The sequence below is a fragment of the Pecten maximus genome, chromosome 18, assembly GCF_902652985.1.
Source record: "Pecten maximus chromosome 18, xPecMax1.1, whole genome shotgun sequence".
Classification (NCBI taxonomy): domain Eukaryota; kingdom Metazoa; phylum Mollusca; class Bivalvia; order Pectinida; family Pectinidae; genus Pecten; species Pecten maximus.
In genome coordinates this window covers 32163083-32165251 of record NC_047032.1, presented here as the reverse complement: position 1 = coordinate 32165251, position 2169 = coordinate 32163083, and the positions used below count along the sequence as shown (strand labels likewise).

At 45.3% G+C, this 2169-nt stretch overlaps 1 protein-coding gene across 1 annotated transcript; it reads left to right on the top strand.

Annotated features, from left to right (window-relative positions):
• Positions 1 to 928: 928 nt before the first annotated feature.
• Positions 929 to 1726, top strand: LOC117316369. The gene has a single exon (XM_033870910.1). The coding sequence runs from the start codon at positions 929 to 931 to the stop codon at positions 1724 to 1726; it is 798 nt and encodes a 265-aa protein (XP_033726801.1).
• Positions 1727 to 2169: the final 443 nt, after the last annotated feature.

The window sequence follows — 2169 nt, the reverse complement described above, 5'->3', positions numbered from 1 at the left end:
AGTGAGGCATTGTCAAGGGAGACATTAGGAAGAAGAAAGTTATCAAGAAAGTACGATCATGCAATGGGGGCAGCAGGTACAATTATGACGCCCTACCTGCAGGGCAGTATTTTAAGATATGACCTAGATCTGGGACCCGGCGTGGAATGCACCTCTCTATACTACTTATATTTAAGCCATTATTTACAAGTGCTGCTATATATAACAGAGTAACATTATTTATTTAGGTGATTTATTTCATCAAACTACAATGCAATATTTGGTTTGGTTTGGTTTATTTTGTTTAACGTTCTATTAACATAATGTTGAATATGGAGATCATTATGGAAATTTTCCAGTGGATTATCAATTTAGGTTTTAAATCCATATAAATTTAAATTGATTGTTTGCACCAATGTGCATTTACATTTAATACTATGATTACTGTAAATAAGCTAGGTCTCCAAGAAAGCTGGGTCCACGTCCCGAGACTGGGTACACTGGTGCTCTGCCCAAATCGATTGTTTCGGGGGGTATGATCGGTGAGCGCTGGGTATTGGTGTAGCAGAAGGCTTTCACAGCAGCTCCAATTTGAGCCAACCTGTTTGCCGTGGGTTGCATCTCGTAATCTGGGGAAAGATGATCCTGGTGGTTGAAACACACCACTTTGGCTTTGGACTCCAGTGAGACGAGAGATAGTACGGGCCCTGTAATATCAATCGGCTGGTCACGCCGAGCCCGGGATATTTAATATCTAGAGGGCGGTGGCTTAGGGTCAATCGCGAGAGAATAACCATTTTCGCACAGATAAAATCGTATTCTTTCTCGAGTATATTACTCTGTGTAACCCTGACACTTCGGCGCTGGAGAGCCGCGCCTCAAGCAGTGTCCCCTTGTTGGGCTCCGAGGAGGGTGGGGGCACGAGTAATGAATCATATACTTACTTAACATGTCTAAAATAAAACCCAAACCCCAAAATGAGAATAAACTAAACAACACAAACATCACAACTTCCGATACAACTTTCTCTCAGTATCTCCTTATATCAGCGAAGGAGACTGGGAAAAAAATATCATCGCTGTCGCCCATTATCATCCAGAAAACTATTAAAGGATGCATCGGTACATGTAAATCCGTCAAGCCTTTGAGATCGGGAGACCTCCTTGTTGAGGTCTTCCGCAAGCAACAGGCGGATAATCTCCTGAAACTGTCAGAGTTCTCTGGGATCAGTGTCCATGTTAGGGCCCATCAGTCTCTTAACTTCAGCAAGGGGATAATCAGATGCCCTGCCTTGCAGAACGACACTGACGCAGAGATTCTGCAACATTTCAAATCGGAGAATATCCCGATCTCGGAGGTAAGGCGGATCAAAATAAAACGCCAAACAGTAAGCACAAATACGTTCGTCCTCACGTTCGCGGTGCCAAACCTTCCTCCATCGGTAATGGTAGGTTACATGAGATGTAACGTCTCGCCCTACATACCGAATCCTCTACGATGCCGTAACTGCCAGAGATACGGCCATCATGAGGACAGATGCAGGCGGAGAGAGGTTTGTGAACACTGCGGACGAGAGGGCCATAATGACGCTGATAGTTGCGATATCACCGGCAAACGATGTGTTAATTGCAAGGGCAACCATGCAGCCTCATCTCGAGACTGTCTTTCCTGGAAGAAGGAGAGGGAAGTTCTGCGGGTAAAGTATACCCGCAACATTTCCTTCCTTGAGGCCAGGAGAGCGGTCTAGAGTAATGACCCTGCTGCGTTGCCCTATGCATCAATAACAAAATCCAAAACACAACAGCATCAAATTACAGTCAGCGATGCGAAATTACAAGCTTACTTTGATAAGCCAGCTTTCGGTGCGGAGGTACCACCTTTGATGGACGAAAGGAATGACAAGATTCTTTTCGGTTTGGCATGCCGTTTCAAGTCAGGAAGGGTAGCGTCTAAGACCACCTCAACATCAGTTAGACCTTCCCAGCCTGACGAAACGGCAGTTATCAAGACCAATATGCCAGCACCATCAGCACATATACCTGCACGCCATATAACACAAACATCGACGCCGAGGGTCACCCACCACAGGCGGACTGTATCACAGCCGTCAGACCTTAAAAAGATTGCTGGTAATACCAATAAACGACCAGCAACCACACCACCTCAAGACCAAAGAAAACCGAAGGTAAA